This window comes from Lolium perenne, chromosome 4, assembly GCF_019359855.2.
Source record: "Lolium perenne isolate Kyuss_39 chromosome 4, Kyuss_2.0, whole genome shotgun sequence".
In the NCBI taxonomy this organism is placed as follows: Eukaryota; Viridiplantae; Streptophyta; class Magnoliopsida; order Poales; family Poaceae; genus Lolium; species Lolium perenne.
Genome location: NC_067247.2, coordinates 185,890,663 through 185,918,527, shown reverse-complemented (window position 1 = coordinate 185,918,527; position 27,865 = coordinate 185,890,663). Strand labels below are relative to the sequence as shown.

At 42.8% G+C, this 27,865-nt stretch overlaps 4 protein-coding genes across 11 annotated transcripts; 1 reads left to right on the top strand and 3 right to left on the bottom strand.

Moving 5' to 3' along the window:
- Positions 1 to 14: 14 nt before the first annotated feature.
- On the bottom strand, positions 15 to 3,927 carry LOC127295421 (uncharacterized). Of its 6 annotated transcripts, none has more exons than XM_051325368.2 (6): positions 2,626 to 3,927; positions 2,422 to 2,500; positions 2,004 to 2,077; positions 1,831 to 1,894; positions 1,377 to 1,519; positions 24 to 1,038 (listed from the first exon to the last, which is right to left on the bottom strand). In XM_051325368.2, exons 2-6 carry the CDS (start codon positions 2,486 to 2,488, stop codon positions 946 to 948), a joined length of 441 nt encoding a protein of 146 aa, XP_051181328.1. In that variant the 5' UTR covers positions 2,489 to 2,500; positions 2,626 to 3,927; the 3' UTR covers positions 24 to 945. The 6 variants fall into 6 exon arrangements, 4 of the variants coding, with proteins under 4 accessions (XP_051181328.1, XP_071675066.1, XP_051181329.1 ...); XM_071818965.1 differs by having other exon boundaries at positions 2,422 to 2,779; positions 2,871 to 3,927; XM_051325369.2 differs by having other exon boundaries at positions 3,079 to 3,927.
- Positions 3,928 to 4,025: 98 nt separating this feature from the next.
- LOC127295419 (uncharacterized) lies at positions 4,026 to 6,921 on the top strand. Of its 3 annotated transcripts, XR_007847819.2 has the most exons (3): positions 4,026 to 6,243; positions 6,461 to 6,537; positions 6,648 to 6,921. XR_007847819.2 is itself a non-coding variant. In XM_071818964.1 (2 exons), exon 1 carries the CDS (start codon positions 4,103 to 4,105, stop codon positions 6,203 to 6,205), a length of 2,103 nt encoding a protein of 700 aa, XP_071675065.1. In that variant the 5' UTR covers positions 4,026 to 4,102; the 3' UTR covers positions 6,206 to 6,243; positions 6,648 to 6,921. The 3 variants fall into 3 exon arrangements, 2 of the variants coding, with proteins under 2 accessions (XP_071675065.1, XP_051181326.1); XM_071818964.1 differs by lacking the exon at positions 6,461 to 6,537; XM_051325366.2 differs by lacking the exon at positions 6,648 to 6,921 and having other exon boundaries at positions 6,461 to 6,639.
- Positions 6,909 to 9,949, bottom strand: LOC127295420 (nicotianamine aminotransferase 1). Its single transcript, XM_051325367.2, has 8 exons — positions 9,797 to 9,949; positions 9,410 to 9,714; positions 8,261 to 8,603; positions 7,891 to 8,103; positions 7,746 to 7,805; positions 7,482 to 7,637; positions 7,310 to 7,403; positions 6,909 to 7,219 (listed from the first exon to the last, which is right to left on the bottom strand). The coding sequence occupies exons 1-8, from the start codon at positions 9,812 to 9,814 to the stop codon at positions 7,080 to 7,082; spliced, it is 1,329 nt and encodes a 442-aa protein (XP_051181327.1). The 5' UTR covers positions 9,815 to 9,949; the 3' UTR covers positions 6,909 to 7,079.
- A 16,279-nt stretch (positions 9,950 to 26,228) lies between these two features.
- Positions 26,229 to 27,587, bottom strand: LOC139839227 (uncharacterized). Its single transcript, XM_071829277.1, has one exon. The coding sequence runs from the start codon at positions 27,585 to 27,587 to the stop codon at positions 26,229 to 26,231; it is 1,359 nt and encodes a 452-aa protein (XP_071685378.1).
- Positions 27,588 to 27,865: the final 278 nt, after the last annotated feature.

Genomic DNA, 27,865 nt, shown 5'->3' with positions numbered 1-27,865 from the left:
CGCAATAGCTCTCGAGCAACTATCTATCACTTAATTATTTGTCTCCACTCATCCAATGCTTTAGCACAAGTAGCCGAAGAGTTTCAACACATGGAGCGATAGTACAATCATAATATAATCCCTTTAACGCGATGCACAATTCTTGATTCTACTTAATAAAATGTGTAGTTAACAATCCAAAGCAACATCAGAAGTTATATATGATTTGATGATGGCACCAGCTGCATACACATAATATATAAACGAATTTACCAGATCAAAGATTAAGGAAAATCGATGGCTTTTAGATTTGACTCGTACAGAAAACCATCATTAAATAAGAATTGTCTGGTCGGTCAAGCTAGCTATTGCAGTATACATAGTAATTAACTGAATAATTAAAATGTGGAAATAAGCCAACGTCGGGCTACAAAAACTGGCATCGCACTCTTTGACATCTGCATCCACAATTGTCATGTAAGCTTCAAATATTTAAACATAGTTATCTCATTTCTTTGATGTGTGCATACCATAAAAAGAATATTACACCGTCCACTAAAAACTCAATAACAATAGTCCTTATACCTGCCAGTATGGCATAACCGTATAACCATCAGAAGCAAGTCATATTTTCAAGCAAAATATCATCTGTTGAGAATACCTTTAGAGACGAAACCATATCAATAATCCCCTATGTAGGATATAGCCCTGTCACATACGCAGATAAAGAAATACATTAAAATGCCCCAATAGATATATCGCACTCTCCATTAGCTAAAACACGAAACCCAGTTTCATGATGGGATCAGGTAACAAGCAGGATCAATCAAATTACCAACACTCCAATCAAATTATCTTTGAATTTCTGTAACCCAAATCTGTGTCCAGTTGATAAAATCCCAAATTCCCAATGCACCACCATAGACTCATTGCTACTTGCAGCTACTTGGTGTTGCATCCAAACTTCTAGAATAACCATCTTAAAAGGCAAGAAATATCCCTCAGAAATTCCAGAATAGCATTGCATGTATTCCCCATAATTAATTGTCCAAAGCATGCCTAGTTCCATTTAAGACCATTGAAGAAATAAGTCAATTCCCCTTTTGTCTACATGTCTCCTCAGATTTCTATTCATGAAAATAGTTATCCATCATAACATTCATTAAAACTGAAGTGCTCATGATAAGCTATGAATTACATATTAATCAAGTAAAATACAATAATTTGAATTTCCTTGAAGTGATGTAAATTTATATTGAAGTTCTTTAGATAATATCAAAATATTTAATTTACCTATCATATAGGTAGGAAAAAACTAATTATTCTAACTGTCATCCATGATTCCATTTTATCATATGTTTTGAGAATTTTCTTGGGCATATAGATGAGAAGGTAACCTCTGAGATGGAGCTGCTTAAAAATAGAGTACTCCCAAACAGTGATAAAGGTAGCATACACACATGACTACCAATAGTAGAGTAGTATAAGCAGAAGTAATATAAGCTTTCAATCTGTCCACATGAGATTTCTTCATGGTTGTCTTCAAATCAGTAGAAAAGGCAGAAAGTGTGAGACCAATTGGTGGACTGAATTAGAGCAAAGGGAAGAATTGCCTGAATAAGAGCAAGTACAGGGCCAAAGACCATATAAAGGGTACATGACAATTATTGAACGTGATAAAATATTCAATACACATATCGAATTAACCACTGCATATTTTTGAAAGGGTTCATAATATTGAAAGGGTTCATAATATAAATATGTGATACATATTTTTTTGCATAACAGCGTACTAAAACCAAGTCTGACGCAAAAGATTGTAGCAAATGGATTACACTGAATGAGCATTACCTACAAAGTCAGGACATGAATCACCGTTACCAACATTATCAAACTCAAATATGTAGCCACCGCCCTGAGAAAAAAAGCATGCACATCACAATCTCCTTGGTGAAAGAAACAAATGTAGAGCATATGCCTATAAACCAGAACACAACATGACGCTTCAAGTTAATTGATCGTACCTTGTCAGGATCTTTTAAAAGATTCAATAATTGTTGTGTTGGTTTGCTGCCATCTACTTTGTTGAACTTGTCACCTGAAGCGCATGGAAGAATAAACTACATAATTACCATCAAGCATATTTGCAATGTCCATGAAATCAATTTAAGTTGTTTCCTCAACCACCATGCATGACCTACTCTAATACAGCTTAATATGTAACCTTGGATGTATTTATTCAGTTACTATGTACTCTTCTGGTACATAATTTCAAAAAGCTCCACAGTAAAGCACAAACTACATCCAGTAGATACTCAGCTATGTACACAGTTAATAGTTTCATGACACATAAGTCATCGGGACAATGACAGTTCTTTGATTTTGTAACACACTCCAGTGTGTTCCTGAAACCAACACTACATAGGACAGAAGGGTAAGTACCTTTGATGGTCCGAAAATCGACATTGAGCTTCATTAGAGGGCGTGGATCATTAGGGGTAAATATCATCTTATCCTCTCTCTGCAATCACAAGAAAAAATGTTTGATTCATCAGACAAGCTCATTATGGTCAACTTGCAAGCATTAGCAATTTAGCAGTGGCCCAGAAAGGAATGAAGGAAAGTAAGCCAAACAACTATTGCAACCAGAATAATTTTTAGCAGGAGCTGCTCCCAATTTCGTTAAGCAAACTGGATGATCCAACTTGTAGCGTGACCTGGCACAGTCACAAACTATGAGCAAATGAAAGATCATGTTTGGCCCACAAATGTTGTCCGACTAAACCCCAGCGTCGGCGACCTACACATAAAAACGATGTGAAAAGTATTCATCCGATCCAAGCAGCGACGTGCTTTAATTCGTTCCGTTTCTTATAGAATGGGAGACCTACTCGAGATTAATCAGTTGGTAATCCGAACACCAATCAAACCACCTCTCCCAGGCCCACAACCCAACGCGAGCAGAAAAAAGCAACGCCGGTGCAATGCAACCCAACCAATACGAGCTCCCTGGAGATGATGGAGGGGGATTTCAGAGGGAAGAAGGCAGAGAGGCTAGAAAGGACGAGTGAGGACTGGAACACGCGATCCGGAGGATACCAGGCCTCGTGTACGCTGGTCTTGGCTCGCTTGCCCCTGTCCTCTGCTGCTCACCGTGGCGGATGCGACCACCGGAGAGACCACGAGACTACGAGACCACGAGTATGGCGGCTGGCCACCAAGAGGAGGGGAATACACAGACGCCTCCACTCCGATGAGTTAGCCTGCAGTGCTCCCGTTTTTCCTTGGTAATAGGAGCTATCCGTGAGGAATCAATCTACTAATTGATTGTGGCGATTATTTGATCCTGCCTATCGCGTGATTGTGGCTATCTCACAACTAATACTGGTTATTTACTTCCTTATCTGGCATGATAGTTTTATTATTCTTGACGTTGATTTTGGAAAGTAATCCGCGTTTAGGAGATTTTGAGTAGGTGGATCGGACGGATGGCTGGATGAAAGCGGGAGACATTTAGTACAATTAGACGGTTCAGATGTCTCTAATCTTTAACATCAAACATTTTTGATGACGTACCAACTGCAATATAATAGTAAAGATAATTACAAATAAATCGGTGGATTTGTTAGAGAAAAAACATCATGCTACACGGTGTAACACAGGCCGAAGAGGCGAAGAGAAGATAGCATGCTATGCGACGTGCGACGCATGCGCGACGGGCGGCACATCGAGATCCACAGGTAACGCCGTCCACAGAAACACAAAAACAAAAAGAACAATCGACGGCGACCTTTGCGCACCTTTCCCCGGGCTGCTCGTCTCCATGTGCGTGCGGCGCAGGACGCGATAAGCCTCCGCCGCATCCGGACCGTCCGTTCCGTTCCGCTCCACCACCGCACCGCGTGTTTCGAACCCCAACGGTCTCCCGTCGAGTCCCCTTCGCCTCCCGCACGCACTCCCCACTTCCCGCTCCCGCGCCACTGACGGTTCGGGGCACAACCTGCCCAGACCCACGCGTCAGTTTCAGTTAAGCTCGGTACTATATTAAGCGGCACTCCCATGGCGTAATCTCTGTGCTTTCCATCCTTCCGAGGTCGCTAACCCTAGGTACAGACACGTAGACATGGGGGGCAAAGGTAGGAACCGTAATACGAAACACGAACCAATGGGCAAGAAAAACAAGAAGAAGGCGCCCCCCGCCGCCGCCGCCGCCGCCGCCGCCGGCACTGCTGGTGCAGCGTCGTCCAAGGCCGACGAACCAAAGGTGGAGTCTGAAGCGGCGGCCAGCGGAGATGGGATCCCGCCGCCGACCAACGGCGACCAGCAGCCAAGGCCGACTTCACCTCAGGCGCCCAAAGGCGACCAGTTGCCGCCGGATTCCGCGGCGGCGCCCAACGGAAAAGAGGTCCCGCCGCAACCTCCTTCGGTTCAGGCGGCCGGTGGCGGCGACCCGATCGTCGATTCTGGAGCGGCGGGCGGCGGAGATGGGATTCCGCCGCCAATGCCCACTTCCGTTGATCCGGCCAACGGGGACGGGGATGCGCCTCCATCGCTTGAGCCGGCCAATGACGACGAGTTGCCGCTGGGTTCTGCGGGAGCGGCCAACGAGGACGGACCGCTGCCGCCGCCTCCGTTTCCGGTCGAGCCGCCCGCGCCCATCAACGGCAACACGCCGGTCGATTCTGCGGCGGAGGCCAAGGGAGACGTGATTCCGCCGCCTATGGATTCTCCGGCGGTTCAAAAGGCGGACAATGTCGGCGAGCTCAAGGCGGAGAGGGGCCTGAACGACAAGGCGCCGGAGGTGATGCCGGACTCGTCGTCGCAACCTGACCGTCAGGCGGAGAAACTCAAGGCGCTCAACAGCAAGCTCGTCAAGGAGGCGGTGGAGACGCGGGGCCAGGTGGCCGCGCTCGCCGCGCAGGTCGACGAGCGCTCCGCCGACGCCGCCGCTCTTGCCGACCTGGAACAACATGTTCTCCAGGCCGGCCTTATTTTCCCCTTCGTCGCCGCCGGAGAATACTGCACGGCGCTGCGCGGTCACCTCGTCGACGCCCAGGAACCGCTTCAGGCCGCGAAATCCAGGGCTGCTCGCGAGGCGGATGCCAAGGAGGATGCCGCGGCGCGCCTCGAGGTGGCCGAAGCGGAGAATCTTCGATTCGTGGAGCTCCTCGGGAGGAAGGATGCAGAGGCGGCATCCGCGTCCAAGAATGTCGCGGGAATGGAGGCCGTAGTTTCTGAATTGGCGGGTAATAGTACTGAGCTCTGTGCACGGAAAGGCGATTTCGAGAAGCAATTGGGGGAGATGAGCGCCTCTGCTCGCAGCGTCCTTGCTGAGAAGGCAGAGTTGGAGACAAGCTTGGACGATTACAAGATGAAAGCTAAGATGTATCAGCAGGAAATCCAGGAGAAGCTTGATGACAAATCAAAGCAATTGGAGGCTCTGAGTTCCAGCAAGGCAGAAATGGAGGACAAGTTCCAGTCTCTGGAGGCAGAGCTCTCTGCAGCCCTGGCTAAGAACTGGGAACTGGAGTCGGAGGTGAAGACCAGCATGACAGAGTTAGCTGAAGCAAACAGAAATCTGGAGAAGCTCCGATTTGAGGTTGCAGATGTCGGTAAAAAGTACACCACAATGATGGCTGAGGCGGATCGTCTTCGGAAGGAGATGGCCAAGATGATGGCGACAAAGGATGCGGCTGCGGCTGCATTTGCTACTGAGAAGACGCAGCTGCACAAGGAATTAGATGGACTGAAGAGGAAGGTTGAGTCGATTAGAGCCAACAAGGATGCTGCCATGACTTCTTGCCGTCAGAAAGATGCCGAGGCTGCAAAGCTGAAATCCCAGCTGAATGGGCTGAGTGACTCCCTTGCTGAACAACGTGTTCTCTGTGATGATCTCAGGGCCAAGTCCTCTAGACTCCAAGATGAGCTGGACACGGTTAAGAAAGCACTTGGCGAGGAGAGAGCCCAAGGAGATGAGCTCAGGTCGACGCTTGGGGAGCTCGAGAGCAACAGTGACGACAAGGCGCGCCAGGTTGAGGAGCTGAAGACCGAAGTTCAGAATAAGCGTGGACAGATCTATGCCTTGAATGGAGAGGTTAAGAAGCTGCAGCTAGCAGTCGCTGATGCAGAGGAGAGGGGGAAGAGCGGCAAGGTGTGGACATGGCTGTGCCCTACCACGACTGTCATCGCCGCCGCGTCCTTTGCCTACGCTGCTCGTAGAGGGTGAACAGAAAACTCTTTTACCCATGTTTTGTTCGCTCCCTGGTGAGTATATGCCTAAATAAGAATAACCTGCAGTCTGCCACTTATGTTTATACGTGCTGCTTGCTATATGATGAACCGTTCTTGGTTGGTACTATGAATCGAAGTGTCTCTACCTTTACTTTGCATGTGCCCGTGGAATTGAGGTTGTCATTTTGCTCAAGTTTTGCACTGTGTGCTGTCAGAATTAGTAACTGATTATCCATCTTCTATGCTGTAGTTCCTAGTCACTTGAGATGATAACCAGAATTACAGAAGAAAATTACTGAATCGTGTAGGAGGAGTAAAGACACCATGGCATGCCTGTCCGATCGGTTCAATAAACACATCCAAACTTAAACAGATGAAGAAAGCGCATAAACCATTGTCTTATATACAATCAATTCATTTTGTTTGTTATGATGCAGTGTATTTGATCTCTGCTTTTGGACACGAAGGGATTGGATTATGAACTTCAGCAGTTCCTCCTTGGGCCCCATTGCACACATGCCTTACTTTGTACACTGATACCAACCACTGTCAATATGACAATATGGTTTTCAGTTCTTTCAATAGTTTGTAGGCTTGTAGCTCGACTGGAAATATGGCCTGTAGCTCACTAGTTATTTGATCAACCATTAGATGATAACCAAATTGCTGCTGTGAAGTAATAGAAGGAATGCTTCACCTTTAATCTGTAAATTTTGTTGCAAACTTTATTCTGTTCTACTATCTAGTATAATTGTTCCTAGGATTTTATATACAAATCTCACGTGTATTGTCATGAATTCATCTCCTGAGAAATGAAACTAAAAGCCTTATAAATGGCCAGAGAGCTAACAAAAACCCTAGTGCTGGTTTCAGAACTTGTTTTTTGATAGCTTTGATTGGCATGCCCTTCTCTGGCAGAATGACTCAATCCTATCGCAGGCTTCCAGTATTTGATTAATAGGTGCACCATAGAATATCCTAACCCAGTTCTTCAACCCAAGGACAAAACCTGAAAGGGTGATACTGAAATTGTAAATATAGTCTAAAAGGGCTAGTAGACAGAAAGGTCTTAGGAATTGAAAGATATAGTGAACTATACCAGGTAAAACCAGGACGGATTCTTCGTTGATCAATTCACGAGCAAAGTCCATATCATCTGCAATGCCTGATAAAAGTGAAGTATTGATTTCAACCTGCATGATTTTGTGATCATCAGTTCAGACATAGGATACTCATCATAATCTAATGACAGTACATATATGAAAACCAACCATCATGAACATTGAACCGTGAGGCTTTGAGTAGCATTGGAGAGCTTCAATCTGGTTAATTCTTTTGTAGAGAGCATCTGCAGCAGATTCGAGCAAGTCGACCACATTCAGATGGAACTCATTGTGTTCATGAGTAAGAATCTTAGGAACTGCTGCCTGCGTGTTAAAATAATTCATCCGAATTAGTGGGCTTGTGTAGGTCAAACATTGGTTAGTAGTAGGGGCTTGTGTAGGTTAAACATTGGTGAGTAGTAGGTTCCTCACCTGGATGATTGAGGCTGGTCCTGAAGTCACATTCAGTAGCATCTCAGTCGCAGTTCTAACCTTTAGAAGAAGAAAGTTATGGATCTGCATACAAAAGTGAATATAGCTAGAAATGCAGAAACATGAAAATAATCTAGTATCTTACATGCTTGAGTGTACCATTAGGATCACAGAAGGCCAACCAACCAAGACGCCATCCTGGTACCATGAATCTCTTTGAGATCCCTCCAATGGTGATGATCGGTGCAATGTGAGCATATGTGGCCATGGGAATGAACTTGCTGCCACCAAAGACCATATGTGCATATATCTCATCTGCTATTACTGGAATCCCCAAATCTCTTGCAGTCTCAGCGATCTGCAGATGAAGGATGTAGTTGGCGATCAGCGATATGTCAACCAATCATGCATATAACGGGTACATAAAGGTATATTTCTTCAGATTATTCACAGCATCCTGGTTCTTTAGAGATTTTATTTAGTAAAAATACTTTTTATTTCGTCTTCAGGATCACCTGAATAAGATGCTGCACAGAGTAGACCGCGCCGCACGGATTGTTTGGGTTGATGATGACAATGGCTGCTGTGGCACCGTCAGCCAGAGCACGCACGCCTGCAAGATCAGCCTCCCAACCGCGCCGGGGCAGGAGGTCGTAGAAGCGAGGTTCGGCACCGACAAGCTCACAGGCCGACTCATAGGGCGCGAAACCTGGCCGTGGTAGCAGGATATTCGCCCCTGGAGCCCCACCAAGCACCGTTGTGATTGCCGTGATTGCGCCCGTGCCACCGACTGTCATGAACACGTCAGACTCCCGGGTGCGGTGGCGCGCACCGGCGGAGAGGTGATCGGCCACAGCGCTGTTACAAAGAAAAGGTCCATTGCATCAGATACGGAATGACCAGAGATGTCATCAAACCTATTGAAATATTATCAAGAGAAAATTAGTATTTAGAACTACCGGTACAAATTGAAACATCTCTTTAGAATGCACAAAATTCTTCGCTACATGATCATGTGACAACGAACTGGATTACGGTAAAGTACAAATCTGAAAGAGATTGCTTGGAAAAGGTGTACCAGTGACATGAATGGCCTGGGATTGTCTAGCTTTTTGGAGCCCGTGGTCTGTATATCAGATTCAGACTATCTTTATACCTAGTGTATATGTGTGGTTGCTAGCAATCACTGTACAATTGACTAGCAAGTTAGAACTTTCAGAAAGATACTTGATAGTTGATAGTCCACGGCATGAAGCTGGGCTGGCCACGTAGGTCGTACCACATCTGGTACTATCTTTTGAGGTAAGTTGTTGCAAATGGAAAACAGCAATGCGAAGGTAAGTGTTGCAAAATGGAAACAGTACTGAAGCCATTACCATGCATCGTCTCTAAAGATGAAAGACAACTTTCTCCTCCCCAAATTTCAGGGACAGCGTTATTTTGTCATGAGAAATCAAGATGATATGAAAGTGCTTTGCAATTTCTAACGGTATCAATTCGATGTAACAACATCTCAAAAAAAAAAAAAAATCGATGTAACAAAACGGAAAGAAACTTAGAATGCATCAGAGTCAGGCTGTTTAGCTGTTTGGGAAGTATATGTTGAACTACTTGTCGAAACAGCTGGCAATAGATGATCAACCATGCATGGCATGCCTACTCACCGGCGCGCGGCGGGACAACCGTGTGATGGCGCGTAGCAGTCGAACTCCCCCGACCTGGCGGCGCCGGCAACGGCGTCAGCGGCGAACTCCCCGCCCCGGCGGAAGCAGGCATGCACGGAGGCGTCGCCAACGCCGAGCGAGACGAGGTCCTTGTCCTTGCCGGTGGCCGCGAGCAGCTGGCCCACGACGCCCCTGATGGACGCCTTCCCCTCCGAGGACAGCGCTGGGTGGCACCTCACCGCCGGCTTGCGCACTTCCCCGCCACCGCCATCGCCGCGGCGGTCTTGCCCCGGTGCCGTCAAAACCTGAGGAACCAAGAAAATGAGGCACGCACATCTGGCAAGTAACCGCGATGGCTGGCATTTGACAGGAGGCTGAGGTCAGTACCTGGGCAGTCGGCGCCATCGGAGCACAAGAGGAAATGCGAGAGAGAGAACAAGAGATGAGATCTAGGTGCGCGCGCGCGTGGGAGTTTTGTCGTTGCTATTCACGAGGCCCAGTCTTATTTGTAGCGGTGGCTGATTGTTCTGTGGCTCAGAAGCGCACAAGTGATGGTCAGAACTAGCAAGAGTATTTTTTGGGGTTTTGCTTGGTTGTAGCCAGAGGAATAGTTTGCTAGAGAGAGACGCGCGGGAGAAAGAGAGAGAGATTTGCAAGTATGCATGGCTGGATGCAAAAGCAAACGAGGGCACGTCTGTCGTGTCACCAGATAGAGCTCACACCTCAGATCACGGGGATGACCATCGGAACAGGCTAGCTAGCTGGTCACCCTTGATTTGGGTGGCCTGGCTTGTTGGATTTATACTATTTTTTTTACAAGAGCATATATTTTAATATCATAAAGATAGGAATTGCATTTAGCCTCTACAACAGCAGGCACCTGTTGTTGTAAAGGCCAAATGCAATTCCCCGTATATATTGGAGAGAGCCCCCACTCATAAAATAATAGCTCCGTCACTGTGAAGTAATGAATAGTGCAAATATTAAAATCTTCAAAAGTTGTTAAATTTATCTTTTTAAATAGCCTGAAATACAAGGTGTTCGAGTTGAAATTTTACACATTTGTGGAATACATGATTGTTAACATCTAGGGCTACCTTTGCAGTTTTCACTATTTTCCCATTGTAACAAAACCGGGCTCATGTAACAGGTTATTAATATGGGCATGTCTGGAGCTAAGTCGACTGAGATTTAATATATGATTGATAACTGAGCTCAGTCGCTGGCGTCACATGCTTGTTAAGCCATCCCTACGTGCTTAGCTTCCGAGCTAATTTTTGCAATCACGTTTCATGAGCCGCAACGGTCTTTGCTTGTTGTTTCTACGTCGGGCTGCAGCAAAGAGCAAACTGCCTATCACTTCTTGACATACAAAGCACAAGCATTTACAATTTTTTTTGTAGTGCGAGGTTAGCTACCTTACATAAAGAGTTGAAGAGAAAAAGCAAAGTTTGTACTCACATCTTCCGGTCTGAAAAATGCTAAAAAAGACTTAGCTACAACCTCATATGTAATTTGAAAAAACTTAGTTGCAATACAAACACAACTGAAAGAAAATATCAATTGCAACCAACGTAAAACTGGAAAAACTCAGTTGCAACCTACATGAAATTGAAAACGTCTTAGTTGCGACCCACGTGAAACTGAAAAACTTAGTTGCAACCCACATGGAACTGAAAAAATCTCAGTCGCTACCCACATGTAACTAAAAAAATACCCGTTAAACTCATGTACAACAAGAAAGATCTCAGTTACAACTTACAACCCACACTTAAATTGGAAAATCTCAGTTGCGACCTACATGTAAGTAAAAATCTCAGTTGCGACCCACATGCAACTTGGAAAGTCTCAGTTGTGATCATCATGCAGCTGGGAAAGTCTCAGTTGCGACCCACATGCAACTCTCAGTTGCGACCCACATTCAACTGGTAAAATCTAGTTGCGACCCACATGTAATTAGGAAATTTCTGAGTTCGAACAAACATGCAACTGGTTGCGACCAACATGCACCTAAAAAAACATGCAACTGGTTGGAAAGTTGAAAGGACACGGATGTCGCCTAGAGGGGGGGTGAATAGGCGGTTAAAAACTTTTAAGAGATGGGCTTAACAAATGCGGAATAAAACTAGCGTTTACTTTGTCAAGCCCAAAGTCTATATACTATGGTTCACCTATATGCACCAACAACTTATTCTAAGCAATGCAAGCAACTTATGAGATAGCAAGATATATATATAACTTCAAGCACTATGGCTATCACAAGGTAAAGTGCATAAGTAAATAGCTCGGGTATAGAGATAACCGAGGCACGCGGGAGACAAAGATTTATCCCGAAGTTCACACTCTTGCGAGTGATAATCTCCGTTGGAGAGGTGCGGTGGCTTAGTGCTCCCGAACGCCACAAGAGGCTCACCTTGAGGTGTGGTTGCTCGATGCACACCAACGCCACAAAGGCCTCACCCCAAGATGCGGTACTCACACCACACACCGAACGTCACGAAGGCGCCTCACCTTATTCTCCGGTGACCCTCGCCACAAAGGCCTAGGTCACGGTTCCACTAAGGGATTTTCTTCGAGGCGGAAACCGGAACTTACACAAAGATTGGGGCACACATCCACAACTTAATTCGAGGCTCCCAACAAATCGCCACAAAGGCCTAGAATCCGTCTAGGGTTCCAAGAACCCAATAGTAACAACCTTCTTGTTTTCACCACCACGAATCACCGTGGAGAACTCAAACCTATGCACCAAATGCAATGGCAAAAACACCACAAAGATGCTCAACTCCTTCTCTCTCAAATTCCAACAAAGCTACAAAAGCTATTGAGGGAATAAGAGAGGAAGAACAAAAAGGAGAACACAAAATTCTCCAAGATCTAGATCCCAAAGATTCACTCACAAAGAGATGATTTGGTTTGGTCAAAGTGTGGATCTAGATCTCCTCTCTCTTTTCTCTCAAAAGGGGGCAAGAATCATGGAGGGATAGAGAGATATGGCAAGCTTCTCAAGATCAACAATGGAGGAGAGAGAGAGTAGAAGAAGCACTTGTTCCAATGGGGAAGAAAGCTATTTATATGAGAAGATGCTCCAGATCTGACCATTATGCACGTTTCTGTATAACACCGGAAGTTCGGGCCACAGGGGCCGGAAGTTCCAGCTGGACCCCTTCGCACATGTGCAGCTGATGGACTGAGTGTGGGCGGAACTAGGGCGGAAGTTCCGGCCAAGTTCCGGCCTACTTCCGGAATAGCGCGAAAACCATACTGGAACCATCTGCGAGCAAAAACGATGTTTCCGGAACTTGGCCGGAAGTAGGGCGGAAGTTCCGCTGGCCGGAACTTCCAGCCTACTTCCGCCGAGTTACAACGAGAGAGGCGCGGAGATGCTGTTGTCAGGAGCATCTGGGCGGAACTTCCGCCAGTAGAGGCCGAAAGTTCCGCCAGGAGCAAAAGACATATCGGTAAAACCTCCAACCTCGAAAATGCAATAAATTGAGTTAGGAAACTCGGACTTAAGTGAAACAATTTTGTTGGAAAGAGGATGACAAGAGCTACTCAACAAAATGTGGAAATATGGAAATCAGTGGGGGGTGATTTTCTATTATTTTTAGAGGTGCAATACCTCAACATGAGAAACCGAGAAAATCACCAAACACGAAAACGCAACAAGTGATCTATGCAAAATCCGTTTTCGATGAACTAGAGCTTGTCATGAGAGTAAGCACAAGCTCTAAAACATCACATGGATAAGATCCAAATAACAACCAAGAAAGGTGATGCAAGGATGCAAAGGTTAGAGCTCTCCGAAGGATACGATCTAGTTACTCACTTGAGAGCCCTCTTGATAGTACGGCAACTAAACTAGAAATCGGTCTCCAACTACACCATGAGACCGGTGAGAAAGAAACCCTACCAATAGCTAACCTTAACCTTGCGCATTCCACTTGAGCTTGATGATGATGGTCTTGACCGCAACAAGATGGAACGCATTTCTTGATTGTGCTTGCTAAATGAAGTCATGCGAAATGCTTCCCCATACTCCACTATGGGAGAGCTACTTCTTCGGCGTGTCTTCACATATCCATGATCACCATAAGGATGGCAAGCTTCAAGCATATGACCTCTTCAAGTTGGCTCATCTTGAACTTGCACTTTATTTCTTCATTCTTCATCATGTTGATGTCTTGAAGAACTTGAGGGCTCACTTCATCTTCATCTTCAAGACATACTTGACACTTGATCTTCTTCATTAGCTTCTTATTGCAAACCTATGGTTCAAGCATTGCCTATGGACAACTCCTACAAATATAACTCAATGCAAACATTAGTCCATAGGGATTGTCATTAATTACCAAAACCACACATGGGGGCTCCATGCACTTTCAAAAGTCTCATTTGCGACCCACATGCAACTCTCAGTTACGACCCACATTCAACTGGTAAAATCTAGTTGCGACCCACATGTAATTAGGAAAATTCTGAGTTCGAACATGTTGGAGATATGCCCAAGAGGCAAAAATAATAGTGGTTATTATATATCTTTATGTTTATGATAAATGTTTATATACCATGCTATAATTGTATTAACCGAAACATTGATACATGTGTGATATGTAAACAACAAAGAGTCCCTAGTATGCCTCTTAACTAGCTTGTTGATTAATGGATGATTAGTTTCATAATCATGAACATTGGATGTTATTAATAACAAGGTTATATCATTGTATGAATGATGTAATGGACACACCCAATTAAGCGTAGCATAAGATCACGTCATTAAGTTATTTGCTATAAGCTTTCGATACATAGTTACCTAGTCCTTATGACCATGAGATCATGTAAATCACTTATACCAGAAAGGTACTTTGATTACATCAAACGCCACTGCGTAAATGGGTGGTTATAAAGGTGGGATTAAGTATCCGGAAAGTATGAGTTGAGGCATATGGATCAACAGTGGGATTTGTCCATCCCGATGACGGATAGATATACTCTGGGCCCTCTCGGTGGAATGTCGTCTAATGTCTTGCAAGCATATGAATAAGTTCATAAGAGACCACATACCACGGTATGAGTAAAGAGTACTTGTCAGGAGACGAGGTTGAACAAGGTATAGAGTGATACCGATGATCAAACCTCGGACAAGTAAAATATCGCGTGACAAAGGGAATTGGTATCGTATGTGAATGGTTCATTCAATCACTAAGTCATCGTTGAATATGTGGGAGCCATTATGGATCTCCAGATCCCGCTATTGGTTATTGGTCGGAGAGAAGTCTCAACCATGTCTGCATAGTTCGCGAACCGTAGGGTGACACACTTAAGGTTTGATGTCGTTTAAGTAGATATGGAATATGGAATGGAGTTCAAAGTTTTGTTCGGAGTCTCGGATGGGATCCAGGACATCACGAGGAGTTCCGGAATGGTCCGGAGAATAAGATTCATATATAGGAAGTCACTTTCCAAGTTTGGAAATGATCCGGTGCATTTATGGAAGGTGGTTTCTAGAAATTATCCGGAATAAATCACTATGGAAGGAGGAGTCCCGAAGGGACTCCACAAACCCTAACCAGCCAACCAAGTGGGAGGGTGGAGTCCATGGTGGACTCCACCTCCTTGGCCGGCCAAGAAAAGAGGGAAAGGGGAGAGTCCCTGTCCCTCTAGGTTTCGTCCATAAGGCAGTTTTTCTGTTGGGGTCTTATTCGAAGACTTTGGGCAAACCCTTGGGGTTCCACCTATATAATGAGGAGGAGAGGGAGGGGCTGCCCATGGCTTGGCCGCACCACCCCTGCCCCCTTGAGGCCGGCGCCCATACCCCCCTCTCCCCAAACCCTAGCCTCCCCTCCTCCACATACAACTCCCGCAGCGCATAGGCGAAGCCCTGCCGGAGTTCTCCACCACCACCGCCACCACGCCGTCGTGCTGCCGGGATTCCGAGGAGGATCTACTACTTCCGCTGCCCGCTGGAACGGGGAGAAGGACGTCATCATCAACACCGAACGTGTGACCGAGTACGGAGGTGCTGCCCGATTGTGGCACCGTGATCAAGATCTTCTACGCGCTTTTGCAAGCGGCAAGTGATCGTCTACCGCAGCAATAAGAGCCTACTCTTATAGGCTTTGGAAATCTTCAAGGGTGAGTCTCGATCATCCCCTCGTTGCTCCCGTCTTCTAGATTGCATCTTGGCTTGGATTGCGTTCTCGCGGTAGGAAAATTTTTGTTTTCTATGCTACGAATCCATACAGTGGTATCAGAGCCGTGTCTATGCATAGATGGTTGCACGAGTAGAACACAATGGTTTTGTGGGCGTTGATGCTTTTGTTATCTTTAGTTTGAGTACTTTGCATCTTTGTGGCATAGTGGGATGAAGCGGCCCGGACTAACTTTACATGACCGCGTTCATGAGACTTTTTTGAAGGGTCAACAGTGGGGAAAAAACCCCACTGCAATTTTTATTTATAAAAAAAAGGTTACAGATGTACAAGTTGTACAAAGGAAAGAAAAAGAAAGAAAGAAAGAAAAAGAAAACGAGAAGAAAAGAAAAGAGAACTCTAAAAGCTCATGAAGCTATGAAGCCAAGTCTTGAAAGGATTCTCCCATTTTTTCTTCATTCTGAAAGAAAGCAAGTAGATCTCTTGTTTGAAAACCGCCTTCCAGGCTTGTAAAGTTGGTGTTTGTCCTTAAAAATTTTTCCTGTTTCTGATTATCCAAATGGACCATGAGGCGATAATAATGATTTCCACTGCAAAAGGTAAATTCAGCTTGTCCTTGATACCATATAGAGCTTCCATGATAGATTGTTGGTTTGAAATAAGAGGGCAGATAGATGACCAGCATTGCTGTGCAAATGGGAAACTCCAGAAAAGATGACCTAAATTTTCTTCTTGACTACATTGTAGAGTTGCACAGTTGTAAGTTTGTAAATTGCAGTTTTTCCTCCGGAGAAGATGTAGGATAACGTTGCATAGAAAACAAAAAATTTCCTACCGCGAACACGCAATCCAAGCCAAGATGCTATCTAGAAGACGGTAGCAACGAGGGGTTTATCGAGTCTCACCCTTGAAGAGATTCCAAAGCCTACAAGAGGAGGCTCTTGTTGCTGCGGTAGACGTTCACTTGCCGCTTGCAAAAGCGCGTAGAAGATCTTGATCACGATCGCTTCCGGCGCCACGAACGGGCAGCACCTCCGTACTCGGTCACACGTTCGATTGTTGATGAAGACGACGTGCACCTCCCCGTTCCAGCGGGCAGCGGAAGTAGTAGCTCCTCTTGAATCCGACAGCACGACGGCGTGGTGTCGGTGGTGGTGGAGAAGTCCGGCGGAGCTTCGCTAAGCGTGCGGGATTTAGTGGAGGAGAGAGGCCGCTAGGGTTTGGGGAGAGGGGGCGCCGGCCACTATAGGGGTGCGGCCACCTTGTGGTTCTTGGGTGGCCGCCCCCCTCCCCTTGGCCCCTCATTATATAGGTGGAACCCCAAGTGTTGGTCTCCAAGTCTTCGAATAAGACCCGAACCAAAAACCTTCCATATGGTGGGGAAACCTACCCAAGCTAGGACTCCCACTAGAGGTGGGAGTTCCACCTTCCATATGGGGGGGTGGCCGGCCCCCTAAGGGGGAGTCCACTTGGGACTCCTCCCCCACTAGGGTTGGCCGGCCATGGAGGTGGAGTCCCATGTGGACTCCACCTTCCTTGGTGGTTTCTTCCAGACTTTTCTAGAACCTTCTAGAACCTTCCGCATCATTTTAATTCACATAAAGTGACATCCTATATATGAATCTTATTCTCCGGACCATTCCGGAACTCCTCGTGATGTCCGGGATCTCATCCGGGACTCCGAACAAATATTCGAACTCCATTTCATATTCAAGTTCTACCATTTCAACATCCAACTTTAAGTGTGTCACCCTACGGTTCGTGAACTATGCGGACATGGTTGAGTACTCACTCCGACCAATAACCAATAGCGGGATCTGGAGATCCATAATGGCTCCCACATATTCAACGATGACTTTAGTGATCGAATGAACCATTCACATACGATACCAATTCCCTTTGTCACGCGATATTTTACTTGTCCGAGGTTTGATCTTCGGTATCACTCTATACCTTGTTCAACCTCGTCTCCTGACAAGTACTCTTTACTCGTACCGTGGTATGTGGTCTCTTATGAACTCATTCATATGCTTGCAAGACATTAGACGACATTCCACCGAGAGGGCCCAGAGTATATCTATCCGTCATCGGGATGGACAAATCCCACTGTTGATCCATATGCCTCAACTCATACTTTCCAGATACTTAATCCCACCTTTATAACCACCCATTTACGCAGTGGTGTTTGGTGTAATCAAAGTACCTTTCTGGCATAAGTGATTTACATGATCTCATGGTCATAAGGACTAGGTAACTATGTATCGAAAGCTTATAGCAAATAACTTAATGACGTGATCTTATGCTATGCTTAATTGGGTGTGTCCATTACATCATTCATACAATGATATAACCTTGTTATTAATAACATCCAATGTTCATGATTATGAAACTAATCATCCATTAATCAACAAGCTAGTTAAGAGGCACACTAGGGACTCTTTGTTGTTTACATATCACACATGTATCAATGTTTCGGTTAATACAATTATAGCATGATATATAAACATTTATCATAAACATAAAGATATAAATAATAACCACTTTATTATTACCTCTAGGGCATATCTCCTTCAGTCTCCCACTTGCACTAGAGTCAATAATCTAGTTTACATTTGTAAAGATATAACACCTTGGCCTTCTGGTGTTTTATCATGTTTTGGTCACGGGAGAGGTTTTAGTCAACGGATCTGACATGCTCAGAAACGTATGTATTTTGTAATTCATTTGCGTCTCAATCGCATTACTCATTTCCAAATGAGGCGGCATTAAATATGTTTGGTCTTCTGGTGGAACCTTAATTCCGCGGTCTGAAATATGTCACTAATATTGTCACACACAATATAGCTTCAAAGTTCTGACTCTGTCGGAACTACACCAAGTTCTCAAAGAACCTCTTGACTTTAACATCCTTTGTCATTGTCAAAACAATGACATATTCTGCCTTCTTTTGTAGAATCCGTCATAATATTTAGAACTCTTCTAAATCTAGCATAGACAACTTCTAGCTCATCGTGCTACCTTTTAAACAACACTTAGTCTAATTTGAGATTGAAATTTTATTTTCATATGTGACAAAACAAATATCGGTGCAACATCTTACAGTGATTTGTTTGTCATTTCCCATGCAAAACTATATATATATCCTTGGTTTTTTCTAAAGTACTCAAGGATACTCTTACTGTCGTCCAATGATCATCATATGAATCATTCTGGTATATGCTCATAACACTTTATAGCACATGACATCTGATTGTGTACATATTATTCGTGATCTATAATCACTCATGTGTTTTTACTCATTGAGTGTCATATACACTCAAGTCTTGTTAAAACTTAACATGACAAGAATATTTTCTATATTGAACTATTTCAATATCTATTCTATGTACTTTGACTTAAACATATTATGTGTTTTAATCTATCTTTATAGATCTTTGACACAAAATTTGTTTCTACCTATATCCTTTCATTGAAGTTAATTTCTCAATGAAACCTTTTAATCAAGTATATAATTACTTCATTTATAACCAACTATATGTCATCTACATAAGTATTATAAATATGTCTCAGCGCTCCCACTTAATTTCTTGCAAATGCAAGTCTCTTCATCGTCTCTGATGAAATCAAAAACTCTTTGACTATTTCATCTGGTGAAGATTCCAACTCCGTGATACTCACTTCATCCAATTGAAGTTCGTATACCTATCTAGTATTTTACGGACTAGCAAATCAATTGGTTGTATCTTGTATACACCTTTAATACACACTTCTGTTAAGTAGTGTATTTTGCCATCCTACTAGCATATCTCATAAAAGAAATATGTAGTGATTACTAGAATAATCCACATAGACTATAAGCATTGCTACGGAAGATATAATCTTATCGTAGTCAACTCTTTGAATTTTGTTGTAAACAATTTTTCAACAAGTCGAGCTTCTTCAAGGATATTCCATCCAAGTCCATCAATTTTATAGATCCATTTACTTTCAAAAAGTATTCATCTATTTTGGATTTCATGGCGTGTAGCCATTTTTAACGGAGTCAGGGCCCATCATAACTTCTTTGTTTGTAGTTGGTTTATCATTGTTTCAAAATCAATCCTTTGTCCACAAATCATTTATTTGATCACAAAGTAAACCATACCTACAAGGTTCAATATGTACTTCGATCTCCATGGCTAAAACACTTTGTAGTCATGGGATCCATGATCGTCGTGGCCGCTTCCGAAACCAATTCCGATGCTGCGCTACTTTGATCATTATGCTCAGGTTCATAAACCTTATCTAATTATATTGTCCTCCCACTCAAATACTTCACTAGAAACAATTTTCTCGGAAATAAGAAACATTGGCAAACATTTTTGTCTTTGTCTCGTGGGAAGAATTCCCAATTAAATCTCTGGGATAACCAACAAAGACATTCATCTGATTTTGGTTGTAAACTCTTAGACCAAAATTTAAAGAAAAGACTATTAGGGTTTATACCCATACGATAACTCGTATGGTGTCATTTCAACGGATCATGATGATGCTCTATACAGTGTAAAAGCGGTAGTCACTAAAGCATAATCCACAAAATATAATGGCATCAATATTTTATCTCATCATTGATCCAACAAGGTTTGGATACATCTCTCGGATACTATATCATCATTATGATACTCCAAGAAATGTGAGTTGTAGAACAATTTCATGACTCTCTTAGATGTTCGCTAAAACTCGTAATTCAAATATTTCCACCATGACCCAATCATAGATATTTGACTTTTCTATTACGATGATTTCCACTTCATGCTGAAATTTATTTGAACCCATTCAAATGTTTCAAACTTCTTCCTTATCGAATATATCCACATATATATACTCAATTCATTGTTGAAAGTTTTCATGAAGTAGAAGAATCTCCCGCACACAACTATGCTCAGTGAACCATATACATCATTATGTATTTTTCCACTAAGTTTGTTGTCCGTTCAACTCTTGGCCTATGAACGGTATTTTAATCATTCTCTTTAGAAAAGATTTGCAAGCGCCAAATGATTCAAAAATCAAATGACTCCAAAAATCCATTTGCATGGAGTTCCTTCATGCGTTCCTTTCTAACATGACCTAAATGGCAGTTCCACAAATAAGTGGAATTCAAATCATTTGCCTTATGGCATTTTAGCGTCAGTGTTATGTATGTGTGTTTCACCATTAAGATTTATAATAACTTATCCATCGTACATGGAGTAATGTCATAATTTGAACAACTCATTGTTTTCATTTGACCAGAGCAAAATAACAATTATTAAGTTCTTTATTATAAATTCTAAGGGCTAGATAGAATGCCAACGACGAACATAATAACACTTTATTTTGTTCTAGACGTGCATTCCTATCATATTCCTTGTCAGTCACTTAGGCCATTGTATTCTTGTATTGCGTTGTTTTGTATGACACTTCATACCAACCAATATAGTACTAACACCCAAGAATTTCATTGTGTGACCTAACTAAGAATACAACCATAACATGTATATCATTTATATACACCTGAGCTAGACTTTCTAGTCTTTTATTTCTTTCTGCCAAAATATCTTTTGTAGTTTCTCTTTTAGCTTTCCTCATTATTCAGAAAAACACTTCAACATCAATAACTTCTAGATTTATTGGTCAAATACCAATAATCTTGAGGTTCTTATTTTTGAAGTTGATCATCATATGACAAGTGTTCCGGATTTCACTATTAGTAATCTTTTAATATGATGAATAATTTCACTCATAATTTTATCCATCAATTCATGACGACTTTATGAGACCATGTCTGTAGATGCTAGGCTCATAAAGTTTAACCTTGGTATTCATATGTGCAAATCTGGCTTGCACCCGTTGTATGCATACGTAGAATCTATGACACCCGATCATCACGTGATGTTTCGAAACTACGAGTCATAGCAATGGTGCATACTAAGGACAATCACTTCATGAATATGCGAATATCGTTAGTGCCCCAATAGTTGGAGGATTGTGACGTCTGGCGTCTTCAACCTTCATACATTCCCATAAAACTTATGAGTTTATGTAGTCTCACCAAATTATATTCTATCATCTTGCAATAAGGTCTTAGATATCACATATATCTCATACCTTGATAATTTCTGAAAACTAAATTTTCAGCTCCTTACTTTTTCAAACAGATTTGAACTTCAAGTTTCATGGAGACAAGATAACTTTAGGTACATAGTTCTTTGAATCAACAATGTGAGGTTTGCTAAAAGTTTGCAATAGGACTTAATTATATTTTGATTCTTTAACAATACGGTACCAGTCCGTAAAGTATCTTGTCAGATTTTAACAGTATTTCTATCTCAATTACAAGATTAGCGCATAGTAGTAAACGGATGCCAGTACTACAAAATTAATTCAAAATACTACTCAGACTATGTTTATGATAAATTGAGTTCAAATTTTAATTCAACATAATTAAAAATCTAGGTGAACTCCCACTCAAAACAATATCCCTCGCATTGTCTTAGTGATCACACGAACCAAATTCACCGCACCTAAGTCCGATCATCACGAGACAAGGTGTGATTTCAATGGTGAACACTCAAAGTGTTCATCATATCAACCATATGATTCATGCTCTATCTTTCGGTATCACGTGTTCCGAGACCATGTCTGTACATGCTAGGCTCGTCAAGGCCACCTTAGTATCCGCATGTGCAAAATTGTCTTGCACCCGTTGTATGTACTTGTTGATTCTATCACACCCGATCAACACGAGATGCTTCGAACCGACAAGTCTTGGTAACGGTGCTACTAAGGATGAACACTTTATTATCTTGAGATTTTAGTGAGGGGTCATCTTATAATGCTACCGTCGCGTAAGCAAAATAAGATGCATAAAAGGATTAACATCACATGCAGTTCATATGTGATATGATATGGCCCTTTTGTCTTTGCGCCTTTGATCTTCATCTCCAAAGCACGGACATGATCTCCATCATCTTCGGGCATGATCTCCATCATCATCGGCGTAGCGTCAAGGTCCATGGCACCGTCTTCATGGTTGTTCACCTCATGTAGCAACTATTACAACTACTTTGAAATACCTCTCAACATGAAATATAAAGACAACCATAAGGCTCCCGCCGGTTGCCACAATACAATAATGATCATCTCATACATATTCATCATCACATTATGGCCATATCATATCACCAAACCCTGCAAAAACAAGTTAGACGTCTCTAATTTGGTTTGCATATTTTACGTGGTTTAGGGTTTTCGAGAGAGATCTAATCTACCTACAAACATGAACCACAACGTTGATACTAATGTTTTCAATAGAAGAGTAAGTTGAATCTTCACTATAGTAGGAGAGACAAACACCCGCAAAGCCTCTTATGCAATACAAGTTGCATGTCGAACGAGGAACAAGTCTCATGAACGCGGTCATGTAAAGTTAGTCTGGGCCGCTTCATCCCACTATGCCACAAAGATGCAAAGTACTCAAACTAAAGATAACAAGAGCATCAACGCCCACAAAACCATTGTGTTCTACTCGTGCAACCATCTATGCATAGACACGGCTCTGATACCACTGTAGGATAACGTTGCATAGGAAACAAAAAATTTCCTACCGCGAACACGCAATCCAAGCCAAGATGCTATCTAGAAGACGGTAGCAACGAGGGGTTTATCGAGTCTCACCCTTGAAGAGATTCCAAAGCCTACAAGAGGAGGCTCTTGTTGCTGCGGTAGACGTTCACTTGCCGGTTGCAAAAGCGCGTAGAAGATCTTGATCACGATCGCTTCCGGCGCCACGAACGGGCAGCACCTCCGTACTCGGTCACACGTTCGGTTGTTGATGAAGACGGCGTCCACCTCCCCGTTCCAGCGGGCAGCGGAAGTAGTAGCTCCTCTTGAATCCGGCAGCACGACGGCGTGGTGTCGGTGGTGGTGGAGAAGTTCGGCGGAGCTTCGCTAAGCGTGCGGGATTTAGTGGAGGAGAGAGGCCGCTAGGGTTTGGGGAGAGGGGGCGCCGGCCACTATAGGGGTGCGGCCACCTTGTGGTTCTTGGGTGGCCGGCCCCCTCCCCTTGGCCCCTCATTATATAGGTGGAACCCCAAGTGTTGGTCTCCAAGTCTTCGAATAAGACCCGAACCAAAAACCTTCCATATGGTGGGGAAACCTACCCAAGCTAGGACTCCCACTAGAGGTGGGAGTTCCACCTTCCATATGGGGGGGTGGCCGGCCCCCTAAGGGGGAGTCCACTTGGGACTCCTCCCCCACTAGGGTTGGCCGGCCATGGAGGTGGAGTCCCATGTGGACTCCACCTTCCTTGGTGGTTTCTTCCGGACTTTTCTAGAACCTTCTAGAACCTTCCATAGAACCTTCCGCATCATTTTAATTCACATAAAATGACATCCTATATATGAATCTTATTCTCCGGACCATTCCAGAACTCCTCGTGATGTCCGGGATATCATCCGGGACTCCGAACAAATATTCGAACTCCATTCCATATTCAAGTTCTACCATTTCAACATCCAACTTTAAGTGTGTCACCCTACGGTTCGCGAACTATGCGGACATGGTTGAGTACTCACTCCGACCAATAACCAATAGCGGGATCTGGAGATCCATAATGGCTCCCACATATTCAACGATGACTTTAGTGATCGAATGAACCATTCACATACGATACCAATTCTCTTTGTCACGCGATATTTTACTTGTCCGAGGTTTGATCTTCGGTATCACTCTATACCTTGTTCAACCTCGTCTCCTGACAAGTACTCTTTACTCGTACCGTGGTATGTGGTCTCTTATGAACTCATTCATATGCTTGCAAGACATTAGACGACATTCCACCGAGAGGGCCCAGAGTATATCTATCCGTCATCGGGATGGACAAATCCCACTGTTGATCCATATGCCTCAACTCATACTTTCCAGATACTTAATCCCACCTTTATAACCACCTATTTACGCAGTGGCGTTTGGTGTAATCAAAGTACCTTTCCGGCATAAGTGATTTAAATGATCTCATGGTCATAAGGACTAGGTAACTATGTATCGAAAGCTTATAGCAAATAACTTAATGACGTGATCTTATGCTATGCTTAATTGGGTGTGTCCATTACATCATTCATACAATGATATAACCTTGTTATTAATAACATCCAATGTTCATGATTATGAAACTAATCATCTATTAATCAACAAGCTAGTTAAGAGGCACACTAGGGACTCTTTGTTGTTTACATATCACACATGTATCAATGTTTCGGTTAATACAATTATAGCATGATATATAAACATTTATCATAAACATAAAGATATAAATAATAACCACTTTATTATTGCCTCTAGGGCATATCTCCTTCAGAAGATTCCTTGTGTTTAATCTATCATGTAGTAGTAGCCAGAAAAAGAATTTGTGTTTTGGCTGACAGGAAGATTCCCATAACCAGGTGAAAAATTTGGGAGTATGTTGAGTGCCAATCAGAACCTTGTATGCTTGCCCAGTAGAAAACTTGTTTGAACCCCAAATATAGCTCCATGAATCTGATTGAAGCATATTTAACTGGATAGAATCACATAATTCTTCCAACTGTTCAAACTCAACAAATGCTTGTTGGGAGAGGGGTAGATGAAATAGGTCCTGGAGAAATTCCATTTGCATCACTTTGTTTACAGAGATATCAATTTTCTTAGCAAATGAGAAAAGATGAGGGAATTTCTGGTGAAGGCAATAATCTCCCCACAAATCTGTCCAAAATAAAGCAGTTTTTCCATTGCCCAAGTTACATCTTGCTAGAGCTTTATAAGTATCAAAGAGCTTCAAATGTGATTTCCACCAGAATGATCCTTCCATTTTAATTCCTGGTGGATTGTCTTCATCATAATATGTATCTCTTATGAGGTTCACCCAAGGAATGTCAAGATTATTGAAGAATTTATCCAAGTTCTTGAGCAGCAAAGTCTTATTCTGAATATCTAAGTTAAGAACTCCCAAACCTCCTTGTTCTTTTGGTCTGCAAATTTTTTTCCAAGAGACAAGAGCATTCCCTTTTGCCTGTACATCATTGTTTCTCTTTCTCCAAAGACAGTGCCTCATGTATTTAATAACCTGTTCCTTGATTGTCACTGGTACATCCAGGCAGCACATATAGAAGATTGGGAGAGAAGCTAGAACTGATTTCACCATTTGTAACTTTCCTCCATAGTTGAGGAAGTCTGCAATTCCACCAAGTCTTGTTTGAACTCTTTGAACCATGGGAAGGAAATACTCCAGAGATGGTTTTGTGATGCCAAGAGGAAGCCCTAAGTAAGTGAAAGGGAGTGATCCAATTTTGCAATTTAAAGTGGCTGCAAAGTGTGCCAGCCTTTCTGCAGTCATATTAATTGGCATCATATTTGATTTCAAATAGTTTACTTTGAGACCAGTAGAAGCAGCAAAAGAATGTAGCAGAGCTTTAAGGCATAGTAATTGATTTGCATCTGCTTTCATAACAAGAAGGGTATCATCTGCATACTGAATCACAGGAAAATCTGGACATGATGCACAAGGAATGGGCCTTGTAATGAGATTCATCTCCATAGCTTTGTTCAATACTGATTGTAAGAAATCTGCTGCTAGACAAAAATCAAAGGTGATAGAGGGTCACCTTGTCTCACTCCTCTCTTGCAGTAAATTTTTTTCCAGGAACCCCATTCAGCATGACTGCAGATGTCCCAGAACTGAGGATCATAGATATCCATTGTAGCCATTTGTCACCAAATCCTTTTGCTTTGAGGATGTGAAGAATTGTTGAGTGTTCATTCTTGTCAAAAGCTTTTTCAAAGTCCAGCTTCAAGATTAAAATTTCTTCTTTTGATTTTTGACATTGATAAAGATATTCAAATGCCCAACCAAGACAGTCTTGTATGGACCTTTTCTTGAGGAATCCATATTGATTTTTGTGTACAAGAGAGAGAATAATGTCTTGTAATCTATTAGCCAACAGTTTGGTGATGATCTTAAGGACACAGTTCAGCAAGGATATGGGTCTAAAATCACCAGGAGTCAAAGGGTTCTCTGTTTTTGGAACTAGAGTAATATAAGAGGAGTTGATACTTTCCAAAGAAATGCTTCCAGCATGGAAGTCACTAATCAGTTTTTTGATATCTGGGGCAATAATTGACCAACAACACTTTACAAACTCATTATTGAAACCATCAGGTCCAGGTGATTTATCATTTGGCAAATTTTTGACAACATCTTCTATTTCCTTATGTGAAAAAGGGGCTTGTAGAAGATTATTCATTTCTTCAGTGACATTTGATTCCAGAATGCCCTCAAGATTGAACTGCATATCAGGGTTATCAGAATTACCCATCCTTTCCTTGAAAGCTTGCCATAAAATAGCAGCCTTCCCTTCATGATCATGAATTTCTGCTTGGTCTGAATTCTGAAGCATAGATATGTAATTGTGTCTGTAGTTTATAGTGGCTTTTGAGTGGAAGAACCTAGTGTTTGCATCCCCCAGTTTGACCCACTTAATTTTTCCTCTTTGTTGCCAGTAAGATTTTTGATTTTGCAACAGGGTGAGAAGGTGTGCTTTGAGGACATATCTAAGATCCCATTCAAGCACTGTCAAGGTTCTGTATTCTTCCATAGTATCCACCAGAGATATCACTTCATTTACTTTGTTGATCAAGATCTTTAAACAGGGAAGATTTTTTGCCCACAGCTTCAAGCCTCTTCTCAGGTTTTTGAACTTTGCATTGATGTTTTTAGCACTATCCTTGTAGTTCACTGGAATGTTCCAAGCAGCCTGAACAATTTGTTTGAATTCACTGTGTTGCATCCAATGATTTTCAATTCTAAACACTTTGGCCTTAGGAATTTTTGTATTAAACACCACAACACATGGGACATGATCTGAGGTGGGTTTCACAAGAGGATAAGCAAATGTTGCAGGGTATGAAATGGTCCAAGAGGCAGAAGTGAAAAACCAGTCTAGCTTTTCAAGCAGGGGATCTTTCTGCATGTTACTCCAAGTAAATTTTCTCCCTTTTAGAGGTAGTTCCACAATGCCATGGTTACTAATTGCCTCATTAAAAAGCAGCATGTCATTTAAATCTCCTCCAGGTTTGTTTCTATCTGATGGACTTCTAATGAAATTGAAATCCCCCATAATAATCCAATCAGAGTCTTGAGGCATGTCAATATTAGCAAACCAATCAATAAATGCAGCTTTTTTGTCAGGTTGACATGGTCCATATATATTAGTTAAAATCCAGGAATCATTGGATAGATTACATTGAA